Genomic DNA, 23,604 nt, shown 5'->3' with positions numbered 1-23,604 from the left:
AGTTTCCCATGGATAAATCTGTTCTTATATACAGAAGCAAATATTGTGTTCTTTACAAAGTTTTATTTGTTTCCACACTCATTGTTTACATGCCTAAAACTTCTGCACGGTGAAGTTTTTAAATGAAATAAATAAAAACACTTGATTATTACAAAGGAGAGTTTGATTTCACCCTTTCACAAAAAAGGTTAATAGGTGGCACTGATACTTCGAATGCAGTTGAATTTCCCTTCTAAAAATGGGAATTGGAGGCCAAATAAAAAATGAATGCTCATGTATATTTAAAGACGAGTTATTCAAAAACACTGCTTACTTTATCTAGTTTCATATTTAACATACTTTAAACATAGTCAATTCTCTATCTTATCTCTTAACTATAATTTGTCTATAATAATAAAGCCTAATTCTTTGGAAATAATGCTCCATTAGCATAATTGGCACTACAGAGTGTTAAAGTATGTTACAGAATATTCTGTCACTCGACACTAAATTGAAATTTTAAAGAAAATGATGGAAATAGCTGTAAGGGGGAAAAAGTAGCCTTTTAAATCTAATTTGTTATGCACTGCAGTAGGGTAATGGATGCAATGGAAGTTCTTTTATTGACTTACCATGTCCAAAAGGTATTTAGGTAGCAAAAGATGTTAAGCAGACCCCCTGCAATCCCCTTTTAACTGAAGATAGCAGGAAATAAGGAATATAGGTCTGTGTCCCCCTGATTTTTATTTCCTTAGGAGTACAACTTATGCAAAGGATACCTTAGGCTGCTCCGCAGATCACAAAGGGTGCACTAGACCCCCTTGCTGTCTGCTTAAATAGAGTGATCTAAAGGATGGCTGAAACCATACCGGGAGTTCAATCCTTCAGGTGGGTCTTTTCAAATTCCAATAGTGAGGAGTTACTGGAGAATTGGTAAGGATTTCACTAGGTCCCAGCAGGTTTGAGATCAAAAGCTTTGGTTAAATAGAAGCCTGTTGGGAAATCTTAAAACCTCTTTGTAATGTAACTTTAAAAAGTTAATACAAAGAACCCTTAGACTGAAGCCCGTAACAGCACGAACAAAGAGTATATCAAAACTGATTCCATTAAGAGAAAGCGGACATACAAATTCACTTAATTTAAAGAGCTATCTGTTATATTACTATGTGAGAGAATAGAACTTATATCATACCATCAAGTCCATTTAGAAGATGTGCTTATTTCTTCTTACATACGCCAGACTTCATTCTTTGTCATTCAGATATGCTTTTTAAACAACATATATATTCATTTTCTGAAAAGAGAAAGAGCGATGTGCATTTAAATTCACTCCTAAAGAAGATACTTTTAAAACAAATTAAAATTAAACTTGATGGGGATCCATCAGTCAGTCGGTTATCTCTTTTTCATGGTGTCAAACTGCTAATTGCCCATTCTCCTTAAAATAATAAACCTTCAATTGATATTGATTGGTAGATCATTAATGAGTGCATTAATTATAATATGATTTTTATAATTAATACCAACCCATTTCTTCACAAGTCACACACTTTTATTAACTGAACTCATCCAATAATGGTTTAGTGGAAATATTTTGCTCGGTCAAACAACCACCCCCAAAAAAATCCTTATTTGGTTTTAATGTCTGAATTTTACAATTAGTTTTGAATCTTTCAAAGCACTTTCATGTACCCAATGTGTCTCATATTAGGCACGTTAGGCATGTGGAATGGGTGGGTTAGGCAGTGTTTTCCTTTTTGTTTGTAATAAATAGGGATACTGAAGCACACCGTTAGGACAAACAATGTTGATTGCACAGCCGTTTTGAGATGGCTTGGACTAGTAGCTTTAGTTCCCAATGTCAAGCTTAGCAATTTTTCAACTGAGCCATGTCTCACAGATCCCAGAAGGTAATTATATAGTAGGCTAAAAGATAAACTGAAGTTTATTAATGTTAAGAGTTTATTTGAGCAACAATCGGTTCAAATAGGGGCAGCATCCCATCTGGCAGATAGAAAGGAGCTCCGAGGAGCTGTGCAAAACGAAAGACTTGTATAGGCTGATGGGAGCAGGGGCAGGAAGTCACACTAGACAAAAAAGCAAGCTGGTTATTACTAAGTCATTTCCCTTTAGGGGATAGAAGGGGCCTATCTAGTGCTGATCCCTAACTGACTGTCTTAGGATTCCATTTCTGGAGGTGCCAGAACTATAATTAAAGCTCAGGTTTGGGACACAGGCTTAGTATAAATGACTCCATCCTGGGCCTGTTGTCTTGTTTTTAACACTCAACTCAACTCATACACGGCTGTATTTCTCCCAAGAACTCTTTCCCGAGTGTGTCCATTATTGACAGCAAATATCCTAAAATTCTCATATTGGTAGATGGAGAAGCTTTGGTTTGTGTACCATATTCAATTTTTTATCTGCATTTTCTCTTGCCTTCTTTCCTCATATCTTCTTTTACTTCCCTGCTTCCACCTCAGTTCTTCTCCCAGTGTGTTGTCTGATTAATGATAGGAAAATGAAAACAGGAGAATGGCAGATTATGTCTCTGGGACTTTCTGTGAAAAGGTATAAAAAGCGTTGGAAAAGGGTCAAGTATTCCTTGAATGAACCATCCCAATGGAGGTTTTGTTTTTTGTTTTTTGTTTTTTACCAAGTACCATCAGTCCCTTAAAAAAAAAAAATATGAAGAAGGATCTCCTTTGGCTCTATTGAAAACAAACAAATTTAGGGATGCCTGGGTGGCTCAGTCGGTTAAGCATCTGACTTCAGCTCAGGTCATGATCTCACAGTTTGTGGGTTTGAGCCCCACATTGGGCTCTCTGCTGACAGCCGGCTCAGAGCCTGGAGCCTGTTTCAGATTCTCTGTCTCCCTCTGACCCTCCCCTGCTCACACTGTCTCCCTCTCTCTCTCAGAAATAAATAAAAAACATTGAAAAAAACTTTTTAAAAAAAGAAAACAAACAAATTTACATTTTTGACAATCCTGTATCCTCACAGAGTCCCCAGGGAAACTCTGAGCCAGCACCCTACTCTGCACAGGTGAGTCATCAGATACTGGTCCACTTAAAGCTATTCAATGAGCTCCTGACAATGTCTGTCCTGATGGAATGTTGACTCACATAAGTCCTCTACCATGCAAATTGCCATCTGTGATATATAAAAAAATACCAAATCAATAATGAAAGGTGCACATGGACACTAAATCATTGATTCCCAAATATGTGTATATAGGTATGCATTGTGTGAGTATATTTATGTATATATTCTATATGGATGACATATGTGCTTATATCAATATAGTTAACCTGTGAGGTGTTATTAGAGTATACCTATTCTGCTCCAACACTGACTCCATGCTCAGTGGGCACTGTGTGACTAGCTTATCCCAATTGGATACTTTGAATACTTTTATAGACGTACTAAGACCTTAATATTCCTGAAGTTATTGCTTATGTCTTTAGTGGGCTTTGAATTTTAAAATCCATTCCAATGCATATTGTAGTATTTGAACACAAGTCTTGAATTTCAAAAGTTCAAAAATCACTACACTAGCAATAAATAAATTGAATGTAAAGGTGTTCTTTGAAACCTTCGCATATCGTTAGCAAGATCTTAGACACCAACAAGATTATTTTATTTTTAAAAAAATTTTTAAAATAGGCTTTANAACAGGCTCCAGGCTCTGAGCTGGCAGTCAGCACAGAGCCCGACGCGGGGCTCGAACCCACGAACCGCGAGATCGACCTAATCGAAAGTCGGACGCTCAACCGACTAAGCCACCCAGGCGCCCCAGAAGAGATTATTTTAAAAAATATCTGTTTATTTTGAGAGAGAGCGCAGGCTGAGGAGGGCTAGAGAGGGAGGGAGAGAGAGGGAATCCCAAGCAGATTCTGTGCTGACAGCACAGAAACTGATGCGGGGCTCGAACTCATGTTTGAGATCATGACCTGAGCCAAAAGCCAAAAGTAAACCACTTAACCCACTGAGCCACCCAGGCACCCCTAAAGGGATTATTTTAAAAGTGTGTTATAGAACCAGCTCTAAGACATTTATAATTTTGTAGTGGATGGAATACCTGCAAGACTGACACACAAATTCATGAATTGTTCCATATTGTTTCTTCAGTGAACAGGACACAGGACACATGTTAGGTGCTTAACAAATGCTAACTGACCTAATTAATAAAAAATAGATGAACAATTAGAGGCCAAAATGAAACAGATGATTATGTGGTGAATTTTTTTCTGTGACCAAAGGAGAAAAAGCAAAAATTAATGTCTAGGATTTTTCAAAGTGAAAAGAGCTGTCTTTTCTCACTAAGAAATAATGTATGCTCCCTGGAAAGCATTCAAATATCTCACAATAATCCCTCTATTAAAGAAAACCGGTTTTAATGATTTAGTATATGTTGTTCACTCACACATATTGAAGGTTGACATTTTTAAAAACAAAATTGGAATCAAAATACACATATATATTTTGTTCAATGACTAAGTTCAAAAATTTAACAATATATTGCTGATACCTCTCTTCAGATACAAGTGTCCTCTTTAACTGGGGTTGAGGCAGCTTATGTTTTATATATCTGATAATGTATTTAGCTCTATTAACAGATATCTAAGCTGCAGTAAATTTTTTATTCTTATAAGCAATGTTTCAATAAATATCTTTTAACATTTTTCAAGTTCAGATTTATTTTCTTGGCATAAATGCTGACTCATGAAATGGGCTTAAAATGTTGAAGTATTTTGGTAGAGTTATTTTCTAAAAAGGTTGTGCCAATTTATACTCCCAACAACTATGTATAAACCATCTTCCCTATAAGTTAGACTGGATGGAGCTCATTTAAAAAATCCTTGTTGATCTAATAAGGAAAAAAATCTCATTGTTTTCTTTTTTTTACTGTTGTTGTAAATCTTAGGCTACCTAGGGATCTCTTAAATAAGTCAATTATTTGATAAATCACAGATGGCCCACTCATGGAACATGTTCTGGTATCAAACTGACTTCCCTCTTCTATCTAACACCTTACTGGATTGTGTCTATGCAGTAGATATGAATCAAAGACATAAGAAGATCTCAATACTGGGTTAAACACACTTAGGAAAGATCAACCCTCTATATTAAATCTCAAAATAAAAAGGTTTCGGTTACTGACCACTATAACTATTTTCCATCACCATTCCCCTCTAGTCATTTGGATAATTAAGGAAATAAAATAGTTCACACAATATATGGCCCTGTTTTAGGACAAATTCTTCAAATCATCTTGCTACCAGTAATACGACAAGCTACCTGTAATTGTTTGGAAAGCTCCAGTGGGATTGTCCACTACAAACTCCACAAGCTGCTGCCGTGATGTGATGATGGGAGATAAATCTGTGAAACGAACAGATGTGTCTCAGAACATACCACCAGCAACAAGAATAAAAACCATTTTATATTTCCAGAGTCCCAGTCTGTACATGTGCCGAACCTTGTCGTGGAGAAACAAACTGCACTTTTATAACCTATCCTAAAGAGTAACCACTGATCAATATCTCTTGCCCATGAAGAATGGCAGGATCTTTGTGAGAAGGTCCTGACACATCACATGTTTCTTTCTGGACTGGGTCAGCACTTCCATGTAGCCTGTCCCGTGGGTATGAAACTGCCTATATTTTGAAGGCAAATGTGTGAAGATCTCCAGCCCCACTGTTTTACTAATCACCACAAAAGGAATGTAGTGAGCTATCTAGTATGTTCACTATCAGATGGTTGTTGTGTTGGTAGTCTATTGTGATATAACAAATACATCCAAAGTTTAGTGGTTTAAAACCCCACACATTTACTCTCTTGCATTTCTATGTGTTTGGAATCTGGGTACAACCTCAAGGGTCTTTTGTTTCAGGGTCTTGCAGTATAGATATTATCTGGTACCATAGTCACATCAAGGTTCAGCTGAGGCAGGATCCACTTCCAAGCTCACATTAGTGATTGGCTGGACTCAGTTCCTCACTGGTTATTGCAATGAGAGTTTCAGTTCTTTGTTGGCTACTGGCCAGAGGCGACTCTCAGTTCTTTGTCACATGGAGCTCTTCAACACAGAAGCATGGTCCACCAAAACCACCAAGGAAGTCATTATGACAGAAGTCATAGTCTTTATAACCTTATCATAGAAGTGACATATAATAACTTTAGTCATATTCTTTCATTAAAAGCAAGTCACTAGATTCAGCCCATACTCAAAGGGAGAGAGGATTAGACAATTTTGGGAATACTGGGAGGCAGGGATCACTGGAAGCCATCTTAGAAAGCTGTTACAAGTGATTTCTCAGCTGATGGCAGTAGAGGACACAGGGAAAGTAGGAAGGAAAATGCCAGGAAACATGATGAAAAAGGAATTCCTTGGAAAAAGGCTTATAATACTCCAGTGATATTGTCAATTCACATTGTCAATAAACACAGTTGAACCTGGGGGGTATTAGCTGCCTTGAGAAAATGTGTTAAGTCCCAGGTCAGATTAACATGTACCATGTCAAAGCAATAATCCTTCCAATTATATATGCATTAGGAAAAATCGAAATAGGTATTATTGGGTGATGATGGCAAAACCTAAGACAAAGACCATAATTGATAACAAAGAAACACAACCTCAAGCAAGAGGGAAAATATTCCACAGCTAATGTAAAAAAAAAAAAAAAAAGATCCTAACTCTTATTCCCTTAAAATGCTGCATCTAGCAATTAACATTGACAAAATGAAATTAATGATATTCAAAAAACTCTGAATCTGCATTTATCATTTATTCATTTATCCATTTATTTATCATTTGTCAAGCTGAAATTTTAAGTTTGTTTTGTGAAGAATATAGACCTAGTGGTAGTTTAATGTTTGCATTTATTTTGCGCCTATCCCTTATTTTGATAACAGTTGGCTCAAGGGGCATCTGGGTGGCTCAGTCATTTAAGCATCTGGCTCTTAATTTCAGCTCAGGTCATGATCTCATCGTGAGTTTGAGCCCTGTGTTGGGCTCTGTGCTGACAGTGCAGAGCCTGCTTGGGAGGCTTTTCCCTCTCTTTCTGACTCTCCCCTCTCATGCACGCTCTCTTTCTCTCAAGAATAAATAAATAAATTATAGGAAAAAAAAGAGAATAGTTGTTTCAAGTTAGAGGTATATTTGGGGACCATTAAACAAAATATAGAAAATACAACTTACTGATCCACAAGGGAATGCGGGGATTCATTCTTATGATATCATTGTTATTATCATAGCTGTTCTAATAAGTTGAGCTAATAAGCTGAGTGTATGCACGTATGGGCTATATACATGTTCTTATGATAACAAAAATGAACAGAAATACAGCAGATAAGTTGTCTAAACAGGTTATGCTTGGTTTTCGTGTAAAAACTTACTAATTAATGCAAGTGTTGCAATCATTTTTATGACGTTGCCCAAAGATGGCACTTTAAGGGTTATGCCATATGCTGATTGACAGCAGCCATAATTCCATACAATGAGACTGTATCATATTGTTTGAAGTGAGGTGATATTCATCTCTTGAAACTGATCAAACATACGACTGCATCAAACAGTATTACAACATAATCACGCTGTATGTGGGGACTGCCAAGGTTGATCACCATGTTGTACTCCTTTTCCTTGGACTTCTCTAATAGCAGTTGTGACACACCACTGCTTCCACATTTTCCTTTAAGAACTGCAGAATCTAAGACAGAAGAAAAAAACCTGCATAAAATTGTGATTTGGTTCTGCTGTGTGAGTGTACATCTGTAGACTGCTTTAGAATAACAAATTTGCTCCTGCTAAGATCTCTCTAAATATATAAATAAAAATATAGTAAGATTAAGATAAGAAGTGGAGATTCCAAACAAGGTGAAAATAATGCAAATGCCCTTTCTTTCTTTTTTTTTTTTTTAAGTAAACAGGAAACCTGGAAGAAATGTCTTTTTTATTTTTTTTATTAAAAAATATTTTAATTTTTATTTTTGAGAGACAGAGCATGATTGGGGGAGGGGCAGAGAAAGAAGGAGACACAGAATCTGAAGTAGGCTCCAGGCTCTGAGCTGTCAGCACAGAGCCCAATGCGGGGCTCGAACCATGAGATCATGACCTGAGCGGAAGTCGGACGCTCGACCGACTGAGCCACTCAGGTGCCCCAGAAATGTCTTTTTTAAAAACACTTTCCAGTGTCTGAAACTCCTACTGGTATTTTTTCTAATGTGCTGTTTTGTGAAGCCACTTGAGTTTTCTACTGACCTTGGGGCTATTTTGACTTGTGATGAAAACGATCAAGAATCTGTTCCTCCCCCACTCTCAGTTACTGCTGATCTTAGAAAGAGGTATGAGGATCCGCATGAGTGAATGAGGGTGATTTGGTTATTCTCTTAGTGGCATGATGTCCTATAACATGGTGGCTTGTAGACTGATGCAATACAGGGACTACCCTTTTATTACCCATTCATCTATCTATGCATGTATCCATCCATCCATCCACCCACCTGTCCAATATCCTATAAAACAGCCATTGTGGGGGACGCCTGGGTGGCTCAGTGGGTTAAACATCTGATTTCAGCTCAGGTCGTGATCTCATGGTTTATGAGTCTGAGCCCCACATGGGGCTCTGTGCTGAGAGCTCAGAGCCTGGAGCCTGTTTCAGATTCTGTCTCCCTCTCTCTCTGCCCCTCCCCCACTCACACTCTGTCTCACTCTCACAAATAAAATTAAAAAAAAAAACGTTAAAAATTTTTTTAAAAAGAGCCATCAAGATACTTTTGGGACCATGTTCAGGATAGTTAACAAAGAAATAGGCGGCTTGGTTGAGAGTCCTCTATTCATGCTGATATTCACTGACCAGTATGTTAACTATTCTGGTTCTCCAATGCAAATGCATGCAAGCCTGCAGCATGTCACCATCCTATGTGGACATGATCCATTTGTGTAACTCTACCCTAACCCTGACTTCTTAGGCTTAAATATCCTGTCTTATAGGCCTGAAGAAACCTTGGGGCTGTTTCAGAGACTCATTGGGACGTCAGGAACACAAAGACTCTCTGCACACCCACACAGCCATTGGTCTTGTGCTGTCCTGTGTTATGGTGGGCACCAAGGAATCCGTGAGGCTGGGGGCCTTTTTGGGTTCTCCCAAGATATAAGACCAGATAACTCTCTGCTCCCAGATTCCTTTCTTTAACCTTGGACATTCCTCCCAGCTTAGGTGTGGGAGGATCAGGCCAAAGTCCCATCATAGAGACAGCACCAATATTTAGGCTGTGTTTTCCTTCTAACCAGTTTGTCTTTTTCTTCCCTTCAGCCCATCTCATTTAAAATGAGGTGAAAAACACTAGATTTTCTTTAATTTTACTCAAATCTTGGACTTGTGATATTAATGTCATGCTTTGAGATGGTGGGGCTTTCATGCTTGATACACAAATGCCCAGGGTTTCAAAATTAAAATTTAAGAACTGACTTTTCCTTTATCTTTCTGCAAGAGCATTCATTTCCTAAGCAGTAAGGAAGTCCTAGCTGCTTCCCAAATATGGAGAAGGGCCACTAAGTACCCTCTCTCTTACTTTGCTTTCAAATTGATTCAGTTTGTTATTTGACCTTTTTCTTTCCTTTTCTCTCCATTTTCTTAGAGTTCAGTTACCTGGGGTTTTTTCCCCCTCTCATATTGAATGGAATAATTAACTTGCTATGTTTCATCTTTCTTCTTTTTAATTATAAATTGTGAAGACTGTGTATTTACCTCCAAGCATTACTTAAATTACATCACAGATTTTTGTTTGTTTGCTTTCTTTAAATTTGGGTTTTCTTTAAGTTTCTATTGTATTTAATTCCAGTTAGTTAACATACAGTGTTGTATTAGTGTCAGCTGTACAATATAATGATTCAACAATTCCATACATCAATCAAAAATTTGTAAAGAAATCTAGACACAGAGTACAAATAATTAATTTTTTAATGTTTATTTTGAGAAAGAGAGAGAGAGAAAGAGAGAGAGAGAAAGCAAGCACACATACAATTGAAGGAGGGGCAGAGAGAGAGGGAGAGAGAATCCCAAGCAGGCTCCACACTCAGCACAGAGCCTGATTCATGATCTTAGGGCTGTGAGATCATGACCTGAGATGAAATGAAAAGTCAGACACTCAACTGACTCAGGCACCCAGGCACCCCCAAGTTATTTTTTCTGAGTACTTTTAAATTGCTGACCTGATGTTCTGTAAGGCACACTTTAATATGTTTTTACAAATGAGACCATCTTCCTACTTAACTGCAACACAGCCAATAAAAGCAGAAGGTAAACTTTGATACACTTCTGCCCTTTAGTCAACAAATCACATTTGAGAGTCATCAGTTGATATAACAATATTTTTTTGTTACCAAAGGATCCAGTTTAGAATCACACACTGCATTTACTTGTCATGTCTCTTTCGTCTCCCCCAGTCTAGAATATTTCTGTCTACCCTTGATTTTTATGACTTTCATGCTGTTGAGATAATTCTAGGTATTTTGTAGAATTTCCCTTGATTTAAGTTTGTCTGATGTTTCTTCATGATTATATTCAGGTGATAGTATCATAGAAGTGATACTGAGCTCCTCTCAGTGCATCATATCACTTCACACATGAATTCAATAACTGGTGTTTGACCACTTGATGCAAGAGATGTCTTCTAGGCTTTTCCATCATAAGTTACTTTTTGCCCCTTTTGTGGGGAAGTACCTTGAAATCATATAGATATCCTGTTCTGCATAAAACTTAAATTTATTCTTTTTTTTAAAAAATATTTTATTTCTTTTTGAGAGAGAGAGAGCATGAGCAGGGGAGGGTCAGAGAGAGAAGGAGACACAGAATCCGAAGCAGGCTCCAGGCTCTGAACTAGCTGTCAGCACAGAGCCTGATGTGGGGCTCGAACCCACGAACCGTGAGATCATGACCTGAGCTGAAGTCGGATGCTTAACCGACTGAGCCACCCAGGTGCCCCTTAAATTTATTCTTTAATGTCAGTATGGTTTCATGATTTCCTACTTCACTTAATATTGTAAATTTCATAAGCTGTTATCATAGTACTGTCAATATTAGTTTTGATACTTGAGTTATGGTCGATATTGTCTGTAGGAGACCCTTAAAGCTGGTTTCTAGGGCCTTCTCTTATATGTTTCCTCTCTATAGCCCTGGAATTAGCTAATTCTCTAGGAAATACTATTTCCTTTTCCTGGACAATGGTATTTAGAAGCCAAGGTCTGTGTGCTCTCTGCGCTCATTGTTATCAGAGTGTTGCTGCTTCCAGGCCCCATTAAAGACAGAACCAGGAAGTATACGTATGCCTGTACCATGTATGCACATCTAAATTTATTTCTATGTCTATGTGTACATACTGAAAACCAGGAGTTCATGCGACATTTACAATTTCACTCTAGTTTTTTCCCTTTCCATATGTATTACTACCTTCTCTATTAGTGAGAAGCCTAGCTTCCATACTTCTCTAGACATTTACTTATGTGATCAACCTCACTTTATGCAACCAATCAATCTCTCATTCCCACGATGACCCCTTTCTCCACGTAGATGTCTTCCTTTTGCTGCTTGGGCTCGAATTCTGCTGCACAGACTCTTTCTCATGCTGATTCCTCATGCTAGAGTGCCTGCTGTCCCCAAGTGGATGTTCTCATCCTTCCTTTAAAAAAAATTTTTTTTTAATGTTTTATTTATTTTTGAGAGAGAGATAGAGACAGCATGAGCTGGGGAGGGTCAGAGAGAGAGGAGACATAGATTCTAAAGACAGGCTCCAGGCTCTGAGCTAGCTGTCAGCACAGAGCCCAACGCAAGGCTCGAACCCACGAACCATGAGATCATGACCTGAGCTGAAGTCAGATCGACTGAACCACCCAGGTACCCCTTTCCTCATCCTTCTTGAGCTCTGTTATCTTCCTCTGAGCCACTGATATTCTGCCTACCTAATCTGTTTCCCCTAACTGCAGTAAGATTGAATTATTCAGCAAGGGGAAGGAGTATGACTCAAGTTTTGCCACTTAATATATTTATTATCCTTCAATTCTTCAAGTCATAAGTTAGTTTATGTGTATTTTGCATTTTCAAATATATTGGGGTTTTGTTACTGAATTCTAATTCAATGATATTGTATTCAACTCTATTTTCTAATTTCTAAATTAATTCAATTTAGATCAGTTCTTGTTATTTGTTGAGACTTTTTTGAGATTCAGTTAGTGATCAATTTGGTGAATGCTCCAAGTTTGTCTCAAAAAATTTCATATTCTCCAACTCTTGGGATCAAGGTTCAATATGTATCAATCATAGCAGGCTTATATTTGGGTTGTCCAAATTTTCTCTATCCTTACTAAGATTTTTATCTGCTTGATTTACCAATTATTAAGGTAAAACCATTAAAAATATTTCCACTGTGATTGTATATTTGATCAATTTTTACTTCATATATTTTGAATGCATGCCTTTTGATGAATACAAGTTCAGAAGTGGTATATTATCCAGGTGACTTATTCTTTTTGTCATCATGAGCTAAAGCCAAAATTAATTATTCCTGACAATGTTTCAATAACGGGTTTTGCCTTAAAGTCTATTTTTCTGATATTAATATAGCAACACCAGGGGTTTTTTTAGTTGGTATAAACATAATGTTTTCTATATTTGGATTTATTTCCACCATTATCTTTTGGGCCCTGTTTTTTTTTAACCCATCATTCTGTTTTCCTTTTTTCTTGCTATTTTTTGGGTCAGTTGAGTTTGTTTTCTTTAAAAATATTTTCTTATTTGGAAATAGTATATTTTATTTCAGTTCTTTTACTGTAACTTTGTAAGAGCTGAGGTTAATGAGTATATTTACTTTTATTTTAAGTAATACAAAAATGTAATGACAAAGTTTGATTATTCTCCACTTGTTTTATATATTATTGTTTTTCAGACTTTTACATCCACTCTGCTTTTCAAAAAATATTTATTTCTGAATTTCTTATGACACATTCATCCAGATAAAAAGAAATGAAGAATTATAGAATCACAACCTCTAGCCAGTGTCTAGTTTAAGAAATAAAACTTTATTCATATAGTTGAATTAACCAGTGTAGGCCTCCTCCCCTCAGAAAGAGCTACTATGAGATAAAGAGATATTTCATCTTGTTTTTTTAAATTATTTTATTCGGAAAATGCTTATTTAGACTTAATATGTATTCACCATTTTATTTTGTCACTATTGCTTCTTTTATCTCATTCTTGTCTGGGCTCAGTTTCTTTCTATGAACAACATTCTGACTTGGCTTTTTCAGTAAAGTTCTGTAAGTGGTAAGCATTCTCATTATTTACCTGGAAAGAAATATTTACTTGCTTTTGACCTCATTCTTGAATGATATAGGTATAGACTATGAAATAGATACGAAAATAAGATTGTTAATTGACAGCTATTTTCTCTCAACAATTTGCAGATATTTTATTTTGCCTATTATGTTGCAATTGAGAAATCTGTTGTCAATCTCATTAGCATTCCTTTGTAGATAATCTGCATTAATAGATGGATGTTTGCCCTACTCCTTCTACTAAATCCTTATGAAATTTCTATTATAAGGGACTTTTTCATTCAAACCTCTCTGTGTCTATATTTGTGTGTGTGTGTGTGTGTGTGTGTAAATTATATATACATACATACATATGTATTACCTCAGATTTGTCTTCTTTATAAGCTCAGATTTATTTCTAAGTTCATGAATTCTGCCTAAATTGTGTCTAATATGCCCTTAAAGCCACTGATTGCAATAACTTCGAGGACAATATTTTATATTTTTAGAATTTTTAATTGGTTCTTTTTCAAATCTATCAGATATCTTGTTTTTAATGCTTTTATTTTTCTTTCTCTAATGCTTTAGACATTTTAAATCTATATATGTCATAGTCTCTCTGATATTTCTATTATTATCTGATAGTTCAAAAATCCCCTGGGGTATAATTCTATTTTTTTCTTTTTTCTAAATCTCTTAAGGTGGATCTTGTATGTTTTGGAATTTTGAATGGTGCGCTCAATGCTGATAGGTTTCATCTGGAAACATCAGGTATGATCGGGGATAAGGCTGTTTTATACCAGATTTGCTCTCAGTTTGCTTCTGCTGGGACACATTGACATCTCAACAGCGAATCTTTGGGGCCATGCAGGTTGAACACCAAGCTTATATGATTGGTGTTCAATCATATCAGTCACATGACTGATATGTCTGTGTTTACAAATTCTCTGGGGAGGCTTATTTTCCACCTTACACCCAAGGCTAGAAGGTTTCCTTCCTTATTTTCTCTTTTTGCTAGTTTGCAGATTATTTCCAGTCTATCATTTTACTGAAAGAGTATCCCTTAAATGATCCTGGATTTATGTAAGTTTCAGTTTCAATCCCCCCCCATCTCCCTCCAGAATTTTTAAAGCCTTGTTTTCTCTGTATCTCTGAACATGAAAATGAAACCTTCTAAGTGCCTGAAACATGACCATCACCCTACCCTACCCCAGCTCTTATAACCTGCCTTGTTAGTTTATGTCATTAACCACATGGGCTCTCTGTTCTCTCTTCCTTTGGGTCTCTGGTGCTGTTTCTTACTTTCTCATGAACTCAACTATGGTTTGAAGAGCATTTATTTTATTGTTTCTAGAATTTTAGTATTTGTAGTGGGAGAATTTTCAGGATATTTAGACCATAATAATCCTTAACTGGAAGTCCTTCTTGACTTCCCATAGGCCTTTCAATTTGCTACAAACCATTCAGGTGGGCTTCCTCACAAATCTGGATTTCTGCAAGGATTTCCCATCTCAGTTTCCCAATCCAGAAAATCATTCTGACTCCTCCTTCTTCTTCATGGTCCAGCCAAATACCGAGCCCCATTGATTTCTTTACAGTACATATCTTGAACCAATCCACTTGTCTCCATCTCACCCTGCTTTAGTGTAAGTCGCCACCATCTTCCCTAGATTACCATAGCCACCTCCTAATTCTCATTCCCTCTAATCCATTATTTATACTGTAGCAAGAGAAAACTTTCTAAAAACTAAATCTGAAACTAAATGTATCTTCCTGCTTAAATCCATCAATAGCTTTCCATTGTGGTTTAGATAAAAGATTTTAAATCCCCAATATGATCTATTTCACATGGCTTATTCATTTCCATCATTAATTAATCTAACAAATATATAATGAGCAGCCACTACCTCTGGCATAGTACTTAGAACTGGGCATGTAGTATGTATTAATTTGCTATAATAAACTAAATGTTTGTCCCTCCCCCTCCTAATTCATAGTTGAAATCCTAATCCCCGATTTGATGGTATTAGGAGGTGAAATCTTGGGGAAGAGATTAAGTCATGAGGGTGGCCTTCATGAATGAGTGGGCTTAATGCCCTTATAACAGAGTTCCCAACAATCTCCCCTGTTTCATCCATTATGTAAAAACACAGCAAGAAAATGCTAGTCTATGAAAAAACAGTAGGCTCTCAATAGTTACTGACTGTCACCAGACACTTAATCTGAAACTTTCCAGCCTCCAGGCCTATGAAGAATACATAGGTTTCTGGTTTTTAAAAACATTTTTTTAAAGTTTATTTATTTTTGAGAGACAAGAGATAGCATGAGTTGGGGAGGGGCAGAGAGAGAGGGAGACACAGAATCTGAAGCAGGCTCTAGGCTCTGAGCTGTCAGCACAGAGCCCAACAAAGGCTTTGAACTCACAGACTGCAAGATCACATCCTGAGCCAAAGTCAGATGCTCAACTGACTAAGCCACCCAGGTGCCCCTAAATTTCTGGTTTTTTAGCCACCTAGTGTATGGTACTTTTGTTACAGCAAACTAAAAGGACAAACTATCATAACAAAGTGCCAGACTAGCTGGTTTAATTAACAGAAACTTATTTTCTCACAATTCTTGAGTTTCTGGAAGCTAGAAGGTCAAGAGCAAGGCACTGATAGGGTTGATTCCTTCTGGGGTCCCTCTTGTTGGCTTATAGTTGGTGGTCTTCTCCCGGGTCTTCACATGATTTTCCTTTTGTGTGTGTCTCTTAATCTCGTCTTATGCAGATACCAGTCAGACTTGTACAGGGCTCACTCTAAAACCTCATTTTAACTTAAACACCCTATCTCCAAATACAGTCACATGCAGATGTACTGAGTGGTAGGGCTTTCTGATATGAAGTTTAGAAGAGACAAACAATTCAACCCTTAATACTGTGGTAAACCTCATCAACCTTCTTTCTCCTTGCACATTCCTGTTTCCTCTGCTTTCCAGATACTTCTCTGTAAGAAGTGAGCTTCTCTTTCTTACCTTAAGGGTTTTGCAAAGATTGTTCCCTTCATTTGGAATGCTTCTCTCCCTGCCCTCAACTTTGCTGATCCAAAGGCTAGATTCCCAGCTTCAATGTCACTTCCTTGGAGAAACATTTCCTGACTCTCAGATTAGATTAGGCCTCTGTGTTTTGTGCTCTTTGCATCCTTTTTGTACCACTTCCTATAATTCTAATTAAATGATTAACTGTATAATTAGTGAATTTCCTTGATCCTACAATTCTATTTGTTGTTAGATGCGCCATCAATTTCAAAACACTTGTAGGGAGAGGAAAGAAATACTATTCCAATAGTCAGTTATTGCTATAATAATGCCGCATAAAAAACCACTCCAAAATTCAGTGACTTAAAACAATAAGCATTTACTTTTCTCTCATGAGTCTGTGAGTTGCTGTAATTCACTTGCATAAGACTCAGTTTCAGGTTCTCAGCTCTGGGATCCAGGCTGAAAGCTGGATTCAGGTCTACTTCATGTATGTTCATATTCTTCTTGGAATACTGGTTACCTAGCGCATGGTATTCTCCCGGTTAATGACAGACGTTCAGGCGGAGGGCATATGCAACGTCTGTTAAGGCCTGAGCTCAGGATAGGTACACTCTCACTTCCATGGAATTTCGTTGTTCAAAGCAAGTGCCAGGCAAGCCTAAATTTAACATGTTGGGGGAAGTACCCTGCCTCCACTAATCGGATGCCCTATGAAGTCACATGGAAAAGGGTAATATATATAAATGTATAGTTCTATGATAAGAAAGAGTTGGGAAGAATAATTCAATTTACCATAACTATGGTAAACAGAATGCACATACATTTTTTTATTAAGTTTATTTTATCTTGAGAGAGAGAGAGCAAGTGGGGTAGGGGCAGAGAGAGAGAGGGAGAGGGAGAGAGAATCCCAAGCAGGCTCTATGCCGTCAGCACAGAGCCCAATGTGGAGCTCCAACTCACAAACCGTGAGATCATGACATGAGCCGAAACCAAGAGTTGGATGCTTAACCCACTGAGCCACCCAGGCGCCCCTGCCCATACATTTTTATTTTGTTTACTTAAAATAGATTATCTAAATAGTTTGTCTATACAAAGATATACCACTTTCTTCTGTAGTACGAGCATATCTTCACACAGTCTAAAGTATCTTCTGAGTCACTTTTGGTTATCAGCCGTGAAGCACCACATTCTAGTGACCAGTCCGTTAGAGAGCACAGGTATGGCGTCTTGACTTTGTTAAGAATTGTGTAAGTTTTACGCATACCAAAAAATACTAGAGTCCCATTTGCACTTTCCATTTAGTTAAAGTCAGACATTCACTATCTCTCATAACTAACTCTCTTATCCTTGGAAATTAAAAACTTTTTTAAAAATCAAAATCAAAAGTAGTTTTTGACAGATACTTTACACCTGAATGATAATCCTTCAAATGCAAGAAACTCTCTAGCTTGGAAATTCTACAATCTGTTTCCAATGGCAATTGTACTGTCTAGTATGTGACAGGTAATTCTTTTGAGTACGTTTTAATAACAAAATAAAACACATGTTTATCTCCTGGTGGATATCTGTCCATCTTAAGGTGGCTGCAAAGGACTTGAGTATTTTTAGATGACATTTAAGTGAAAATGGGTCATTTCTTTGGTGATGAATGTTAGCTTCACTTATACTGTCCTGTGGCTCAGCTTCCAGGTTTTTCTGCATATCCAATAACTTTCATTTCAAAGCTACTTTGGAGCATAATCCTTTGAAAGAAATTTGAAAAGACAATTAGAGATGTAAACTTAAGTTAAAATTCAATGCTGTGTGGGGATAGTAGTGTAAATAGCCCCAGTAAAAAGTATTTGTTTAACAAGAGATACAATGTCAACTGTATCACAACTTATTCCTCTGCTTAATAGCTGGAAAGTTTCTTTTAACATGGATTTAAGGATCTATCCAATGTAATGCTGGAGTGGTTATCTGAAATTACATTGTGCTCCCGTAAGTCCCCTACCACAAGTGTGGGGAAAGTGAGCCAGGTGGGGAGAATAAATGTCCTTTCTACCAGGGTCTGATTTGGATGCTAGATATGATAGGTTCTCTCTTCTGAGACTGTAAGGAGCATGTGAAATATACAACACTGAGCTAGCCTTCTAGAGGAAGACACTACCACCACCACCACCAATCCAGAGGAAGACCTAGAGAAAGAGAGAGAGAGAGAGAGAGAGAACTAAGCCAGATCCCAGAGGACAGTGCTTGAGCGTGGAATTCTCTCCTAAGGCCCAAGGTCATCTTTGAGGACTTTTTGATACATACTTTATGCCTGGTTAGTGTGAGCTGATTTCCATCACTTGCAGTCAAATAGAGAAATACAGATAGAACCCTGGGCACTACAAAATAATACCCTGCGTGGACAGCATCATGGTTAGAAACAACACACAATGACGCAGCAACCAAAAATAATTCCTTAAAAAAAAATTTCTGAATTCCTCAAGTTCTTCACTTGTTTTTTTGAAGAAGATGAGGGGAACAGAGATCCTTAAAAATCCCCCTTCGCCTCCCCCGTCCAGGGGTTCACACGCGGCTGCGGCTTCTGCTCCCTTACATCTGTCTTTGAATTCCAGTCTCATGTCAAGATAACCTCCTCCCCCAGATTTAACCTTTGGAACTTTTGTTCTCTCTTCCTTTCCTCCCTAGTCTCATGCCTACAGCCCCAAAGAACTTGTCTGTCAAATCAACACTCTCAAGGCAGGATGCACCTCAGAACACAAGGAACCGTAGGAAGATGAAGAAACCCTGGGAACGTCCAGTGCTCTTCATTTTTGTCCCATTGTTCCCTTTGTAAAAGTTATAAAATGAAAAAAAATATATATATATGCCTTATGTTTGAGGTTACGCAAATATTTCTCAGCATTTTTTTTCTCACCTTCCACATCCATATCAAGTACCTAATGACAATTTTTTGAATTTTTCTTCCTTTCAAAAGAGGAAATTACTGGCCACACGAATTACGGAGTGAACAAAAAAAGAAATGTATGAATAAATGGAAAAACAAGACATGGCAATAAGACAATAATTTGGGGGAAATTATTACCGAGAAATGTAAGGTCATGGTCAATAAATGCTTGATTAAAAAATGCATTTCTAAAATCCAAGTCTTTCTTCAAATACATTACAAAACAAAGAATGGGAAAAAGGACAGAAAGTAAAAGCAAGTTGTCTATAAACCAGAATATGGTAGCACATTTTGTCTGCAGTTCTTGATCAAAAGTTATCAAAAATATTTAAGGATACTTAAATTATGAATTGGAATTATTTGCGACTAGGGTTCAGTCTTAACTGATAGAAGTCATTCCCATTCTCACTTTCAGTTTATGCATTAAATGATGCAATCAGGTGGATACGGAATGCTCCAAATGGGCTTCTGGAAAAAGCTTTCCTTGACTGCAGAGACTCAAGCAAGAAAATGTCCCTTCTCTTGCATCTGGAAAGAAAGATGTGGTAAAAATGTGATGGCTGGACTGCTGTAGGCCTCTTGTGAAGATAAGGAGAGCTAAATAAAAGGTAAAGTACCAGGATGGAAGACTGGGAAGATGGAGGTGCTCTACATCTGTACTTCTAGCTGTCATAAATGATTGTTTTTCCTGACAAAGCAACTCAGTTGGGCCAGATCCTTCTGAGTTTTGCACCTGACAGAATCCTAATACATAGAGAACTATATAAAAGAGAAGCTGGAGATCTAAGTTTGGGACCGAGAAGCATCTCACAAGCTGGAGGTTAAAAGCAGAACCCAACAGCTATTTTTCAGTAGAAATAGTCTGGTGGGGATGTTCCAGGTTGGATGGACTAGAATTCCAGTGTTTTCTTTCGGTTCCTCCATTCAAGGCAAAAATGCAAGCCTCAGGCCTGACTGCATTTAGCAAGAAAGAATTAATTCCTTAACTAGAACTTTAGATTCTAATAGAAGCTTAGGTAGGTATTGAATAGCTAAAAATGTCATGTCTACCACATAAAAATTAGCTAAGTTTTCCCAAGACTTCCTGTATTATGGTTTCCTTGTTTCTTGGTATTCATTCGCAGAGGGCTTCCATTTCTCCTAATCATCTCTTGTCCTTATTTCCTGTTTCCATAAAATTCTATGCCTTCATTTTAAATTATGCCTTCTGCAAAGTCACCCTTGTCCACCTTCCCTATGTCTTCATTCCCAAAACGTGGAACTAAATCAAGCCTGTTTTGTATCTCAGACTTTCAGCGGAGATTTTGGGTTACAAATGGAGATTATGCTGGAATGAATAGAAGCTTAGAACTGAGTGTAATGGACTCCTTTAATAAAAAAATATAATAATCAACTATATCCCACCATGGGGAATTTGTTGCTGGCTATGTTATCTTTAAGACATAGCCTATATCCCTTCATCCTTTGACCATTTTCTTTTTCTTTCTACCAAGGTGGGTTTTTTCCCCCAATTTCTCCAAATTCGTATTAATTTCTTAAACAGAACAGTTCTCCATCTTGCACTCAACATCAAGCTTGTGGCCTACTCATGCATATCCAAGACTCATTAAGGAGCTCTGTCAATAGATTACCTACTTCAGATCTCTATCCTTTAAAGCACAAAGCACTGCGATAGCTTTGGAATTAGCTTTTCCTTTATACGATATAAATTTTAGGAAGTGCTTTCCTCCTTACTAATCTACATAAGCAGAAAGGGAGCAATTTAAAGATTTATTCTTCCCCACATCACAGAAAACCCTGCAGGGATTGTCTTGGTTTTTATCCCCTTCCTTTCTTCTTCTTCTTTCCCATCTTCCTTCTGCTTCTGCTCCTCCTCCTTTTCCTTCTCCTTTCTACCCACCACAAAGACTGCAGTTGTGATTTATTGTCATAACCATCATTCAAATACGAAATCCGGTCTAAGGGAAAGGGAGGAACTGGGCATGATGCGGTATGACTTCCAGGCCCAACTCTGCAATGTACTAATGGGATGATTCTGAGCACGTCTTCTGAACTTTGGGACTAAAGCTATGGTTTTCCGCTTTCACAAGAGTGTTACAAAGACCAGATTAGATGATGGATGAAAAGAATGCATCGTCAACTATCAGGAACTAACCAAACATGGTAAGAACGAATAGGAGAGCAGATTCCATCGGGAGAGGTCCAAGAGAACCAGGAAGAACCCAGCGGCTGGGTTTCTGTGTTGGGGCAGGAATTCAATCAAACAGCAAATTATTCAGGGGCTTCAGTATTGGCGCACCAGCATCAGAGTGGGGCCCAAAACAAGGTTGGATCTTGAGCTGCAGAGCTACTAGGATTCCTTTTATTTTATTTTGTAAAGGCGGATTTGATCTCTGAGGTTGCTGCAGGTCCAAACTTAAAAGAAATCTTACCCTCTTTAAGGTTGAGGGAGCAAAGAGTTAATTACCTTGTTCTATTCGTCTCTCTTCCAAATTTTTCACATGGGCTTTTCCCTTAATTAGCCATCATAGGAAACTGAAGAATATTTATTATTTATTGTGTGTATTAAATTTTATGTCTTTTCTTCTTAATTTTTAAAATGGGTGAATTTATTACTTTTTCGTGTTTTTCTCCTAAACAAGCAAGGTTTGTTGTTATTGTTGCTGCTTTTATCGTTTGTTTAGTAGTAGTCTTCATCTGACTTTCCTTTGGGTCAGTAATTCTTCATAAAAAGCAAAATGAGAAAAAGCTTCTGGCATGTTTTATATTAATTGGAAGAAGCAAATAGTTTCCCATACATTTTTCTTACTCTCAATTCGTTTCTTTTTATCTCTTACTCAATTTAAATGTGATACCTAGAAATGCCCATTCAGTATTGATTAAGTTATATGGCTTAACTTAGGGCTCTATGGTAACTTATTAAAGTATATTTTATAAAGTGATTTTGGCTGTCAAGATAACATGACTATACAATGACTGATGTGCACACGTGGATCATTGCTATGGTTCTAAGTCAGCTCTAAAGGGATCACGAAATGAGCACCTACGTGCCAATTTCAATTTTGTTTATATTACCTACCACAATTCATTAGACTCATCGAATTCCAAAGGGTTTAGGCATTTAAGGACTTGCTCAACCTGTTAAGAAATTCACTGCTAGCCAAGGTACTCAGGAGGAAAGCATGTCTGAATAATTCGTCCATTTAAAACAGCCTTTATTTTTACATCTACAGTCCATAGCATATAACAATGCTTATACATAGTCCCATTTATTTTATGTATCCATCCATCCATTCTTGTAGACTGTAAGTGCCTTAAAAGCAAAGAATGCCTCTATTCCTCTTTTTCTGTCTCCCGCAGTGCGAATATGGATATCTAGTGCAAGCTTCACTAAGGAAGGTTGGACTTGAATGGAAAAACTGATTCACAAGAATCAATCAAATTTCACTTAAGAGTTTCCCTTAGCTGTTTAATATCTGAATGCAACAATCTAAGTTTTACTTGGAAATGATGATGCTTTTAGTGATTATGGCTTATTGCGCTCAAGCAGTGTTGAAAGTTTTGTATGATGAACCTCTTTTCTCCCAGCTCTATGTTGGCTCTCTTTTCTCCTTTCCCCTGTATTTGGTACTGTGTCTTCTACTCTGTACACTTAAGCCATTACTTAAGAAAAAGCAATCTGGGGGCACCTGGGTGGCTCAGTCGGATAAGCATCTGACTTTGGCTCGGGTCATGATCTCACGGTTTGTGGGTTCGAGCCCCGCATCGGGCTCTGTGCTGACAGCCAGCTCAGAGCCTGGAGCCTGTTTCAGATTCTGTGTCTCCCTCGCTCTCTGACCCTCCCCTGCTTGCTCATGCGCTCTCTCTCTGTCTCTCAGAAGTAAATAAAATATAAATTTCTTAAAAAAAAAAAAAAGAAAAAGGAATCTGGCATTTTCGTATTTTAACTCAAGGGAAAACAAGTCTGTATAAGACCCAGTGGATTCATTATTTGAGGTGGGAGGAATCTGACCAGAAAGAAAATAAACAGACTTTTAAAACGTTAACAGTTGGATTGAAAAAAATTATGTATAGATGGGTTTGTTTCCTTGGATAAGGTATTCTTAGTGTTCTTAATTATACATAAGTAAATATTCTTGGTTGATAGAATTGTCGATGAAGCTACTGAAACTAAAAGGTCTGAGAAAACAGATATCATTAAATGAACAGGGAAACCACTTTATACAGCACCCATTGAACACTCAACTGAGAAGTAAAGCACCCCAGCTCACTGGGAGTATGTTTTCATATTTCTGCATGTTTCTGCATGCATTTGTCTATAAAAGCATTTCCAGGAGTAGCTCTTTACTGGTTCTAC

General features: G+C 37.5%; 1 protein-coding gene across 2 annotated transcripts in view; it reads right to left on the bottom strand.

Moving 5' to 3' along the window:
- Positions 1-1,200: 1,200 nt before the first annotated feature.
- The window catches only part of QTMAN (queuosine-tRNA mannosyltransferase), a 332,000-nt gene continuing 309,596 nt past the window's right edge, over positions 1,201-23,604 (bottom strand). Inside the window, exons 10-11 of one of the 2 annotated variants that reach the window (XM_077767802.1) lie at positions 5,281-5,364; positions 1,201-1,273 (exon numbers count right to left, since the gene is read on the bottom strand). In XM_077767802.1, the coding sequence (XP_077623928.1) occupies positions 5,317-5,364 (48 nt within the window). In that variant the 3' untranslated portion in view covers positions 1,201-1,273; positions 5,281-5,316. Of the gene's footprint in view, positions 1,274-5,280; positions 5,365-23,604 lie in introns of those variants that run through there. The other variant, XM_077767804.1, reaches the window with a different exon arrangement.

Source organism: Crocuta crocuta, unplaced genomic scaffold (genome assembly GCF_008692635.1).
Source record: "Crocuta crocuta isolate KB4526 unplaced genomic scaffold, BGI_CrCroc_1.0 scaffold154, whole genome shotgun sequence".
Lineage (NCBI taxonomy): Eukaryota > Metazoa > Chordata > Mammalia > Carnivora > Hyaenidae > Crocuta > Crocuta crocuta.
This window is presented reverse-complemented; position numbering and strand designations above follow the sequence as displayed.